The sequence below is a fragment of the Arachis ipaensis genome, chromosome B5, assembly GCF_059453495.1.
Source record: "Arachis ipaensis isolate K30076 ecotype BB chromosome B5, ASM5945349v1, whole genome shotgun sequence".
NCBI lineage: Eukaryota > Viridiplantae > Streptophyta > Magnoliopsida > Fabales > Fabaceae > Arachis > Arachis ipaensis.
In genome coordinates, this window is record NC_142440.1 from 135,335,779 (window position 1) to 135,338,727 (window position 2,949).

Genomic DNA, 2,949 nt, shown 5'->3' on the forward strand with positions numbered 1-2,949 from the left:
GCAAAATCGAATTTGGACCTTCATTATTCTTTCGAGCATATCCAAGTGCAACTATGCACATAAAAGGATTGAGCTGGATATGATCTTCTTCACTGAATTCATCTCCCCTGTTTCCTTGTGTATTATACTATTGCAAGTTGTTTGACTGTACAATCAAACATGAAGATTCAATAGTAAGTAGCTATGATTCCATAAGTATTAGGGAACAACTAATCTCATTTACGTTTCTTTCAAGTTTTAGCTCTTTCACACGTTGCATTATCCTGTACATTTCCTTGCATTGTTTCATGATTTATACAACACGAATTTTCACTCAAAAAAACTAATATTCTCATGCATGCTTCGTTATGAACGCCCTTGCCGTCAAAATGTTACTTATACACCGATGCACCATTACAAATTTACATACAGCATTTGCCCTACTCTTAGATATTCCAAAAAATTTAAGAGTCAACCAATAGTCAAATTCAGACGAAGTTTACAATGGCATTAGTATTGAAGAAAAAATAAGTGAATGGCTCTCAACAAGGAAACAAAAAAATATAAAGGAAATGGTTGTCATCCTTGATTATCCATGTTATGATGAACACGAGCTAAAAGGGGTAAAAATCTACCCCACTTCCCCTTTGAATAGTGTAGTCAGTAACTCAGTATACATGAAACGAAGGTCTATAACAATGAGCACTAAATAAGGAAAAAAAAAAAATCCATCTCTACGACCAATGAGACAAAATCCTTAAGAGTTTATCTAGAAGACAAAAAAAGATAGTATGAACAACTATTCCTCCTTACTATGAGCAATCCTTGCACGATGTCTTAGTTCAGCTCTTTTCCACCTAACAATCAAGTAACACAAGGAGAAGAGTGTGTTGATCTGCCAGAGACAAGATACTTCAGGTCAATGTATTGAATAAGAAACGAGGACCATCATTTAAATGAGTTACGTGATGGAAAATACTAACCAGAATTATCATAGCAATGATGAGAAGGGGCCCCGACCAAAGAACTGACATGAATAATCCATTTGGATCAAAATAGTTTTGACTAGAGAAGCTTTTCCAGTTCATCCTCAGAACAGTGTTAAGCCTCTCAGCGAGATATACACCGGCCACTGCATCAGAACATTCTCAGTAAGAAATGATACATGGAGAGAAATTCAAGAATATCAAGACTGCCATTCAACCACACAAGGAGATGTCTCAAATGAATATAATAAAGATGTTTAAATGGAATTACAAATCACGGATAGATTCATTGATATCTTCAAGATTTAGTGACTTCCACACAGATGTTTATGAATATTACATAACTAGACATCTCAGTTTTTTAAGCTCAAATATCAATGATTCACCTACTTAATAACTTGTTACAACACTGTCATACTCCCAAGTCCTAAACATATTGCTGCATTGTTGCTACATTCATTTAGTAGATAAAACAATCAAAATGATATTTCATATCAGAATCACTCACCACCGGTTACTGGTTAAGATCATCCTAAACAAATATATCTAGTTCGGTAGGCCCTCTCCCTTATATGACAAGTTTAGAAATGTTCACAATGATCAAAGCAAATACGACAAGAGAGAAAAAGGATTTGCACACATGAAATCAAAAATCAAATCATAATGAAAAACAGTAATCTGAATTTCACATAAAAATTGCACACTATGAATAGGAAAGAAGCTATAGCTAACTACATGAAAGGTAACAGATCATATTCATACATGTGAGAAGGAACAAACACATCTGGAAGTTAGTTTTCCTCCTGGTGATGATAGTCACAAGAAGCAACACTATATGGAACCCAGCCAAACCAATCAACCATGGTTCCTGAGACACAACCAACCAACCGTCTTAACTAACTGGATAGAAATAATAACAGGATCAACAAATCCATATTTCACACTATTAATTAATTAACATGCAGATCCACACAAATTTGGAATTCAATTGCTGAATTAACTTACCTTCCAATCAATGGCGTGGAAGAAGCCGATGAAGTTGTCGTAGGCGGGGCGGAGGCCGGCACGAAGCTCGGAAGAGAGCTTCTGGATGAGATCTGCCATGAGATCCATGTGCTCCTCCACTGCAGATTTCACCTCCTCCATTCTAACTAATTTCAAAGCTATTTGTGAAGTCGATGAATCTGCACTACAATTTGAAACTATAATAATGACTATAGCAATTAGAATCAGCTGCAAGCCTGCAACAACAACTGCAACCGAAGCTAGACTCTTCTAGTGAATCTTCGCCAAACCCCCAACCTTCTTCTCAAGCTTCTCATTATGGGCCCATAACTGGGCTGGGCCCAATACAAATTTTGGTAACCAAAGCAAGACCAAAAATAAGGTAGCATTTGTTTGCGAGAGAGACTGAGAGACTGAGATTGAGAGACAGAGACTGAGAGACAGTGACAGAAATAAGTATTAGTATTGTGTTTGGTGTAGAAATATACAAGACTGAATTATATCTCAGTATTATGTTTGGTTTGAAATAAAAGTAGTGACTAAAAAACTTAAAATTACAAAAATACCCTTAATTTTAAAATACAACCCTAACTCCCAAATCCAATTTGATTTTTCTCAGAGTACAACCCTAACCCCCTTTCTCCTCTCCTCTACCATTTCTCCTCTCCTTTCATGTGAAGGAATCCTCCGGTCTTACCCGCCGCTGGTAGCACTTCCAAGGATCTCGAACGATGACGGCGCATCTCCAATTCTCCATCGGTTCACTTTCGTGACGCCAGTTGTTTCCCGAGGGTTGTGTCATTGCCGCTGTTTGTGCACCCGTGGATTTGCGTCGCCACCATCTCGAAGCTATGTCTTTGGCCTCTGCTCTTTCTCTCTCAACGGACCTGGTATTCTTTGTCAATTTACCTTATTTGCTTATTAATTTTGTGAAGTTCAAAGTTGATAATTTGGTATAGCATTTGTGAATTCCACATTT

At 37.2% G+C, this 2,949-nt stretch overlaps 1 protein-coding gene across 1 annotated transcript; it reads right to left on the bottom strand.

The window, feature by feature from the left end:
- Positions 1-543: 543 nt before the first annotated feature.
- On the bottom strand, positions 544-2,236 carry LOC107644046 (uncharacterized). The gene is made up of 4 exons (XM_016347825.3): positions 1,971-2,236; positions 1,728-1,833; positions 963-1,111; positions 544-874 (listed from the first exon to the last, which is right to left on the bottom strand). Exons 1-4 carry the CDS (start codon positions 2,109-2,111, stop codon positions 779-781), a joined length of 492 nt encoding a protein of 163 aa, XP_016203311.1. The 5' UTR covers positions 2,112-2,236; the 3' UTR covers positions 544-778.
- Between the last annotated feature and the right edge of the window lie 713 nt (positions 2,237-2,949).

Coding starts and splice junctions, on each gene's coding strand:
- LOC107644046 (XM_016347825.3), bottom strand. CDS start 2,111: ATGGAGGAGGTGAAATCTGCAGTGGAGGAGCACATGGATCTCATGGCA. Junction 1,112..1,727: donor GTGTTTGTTCCTTCTCACAT/GTATGAATATGA, acceptor GTTCTGATGCAG/TGGCCGGTGTATATCTCGCT. Junction 875..962: donor TCATTGCTATGATAATTCTG/GTTAGTATTTTC, acceptor TGTCTCTGGCAG/ATCAACACACTCTTCTCCTT.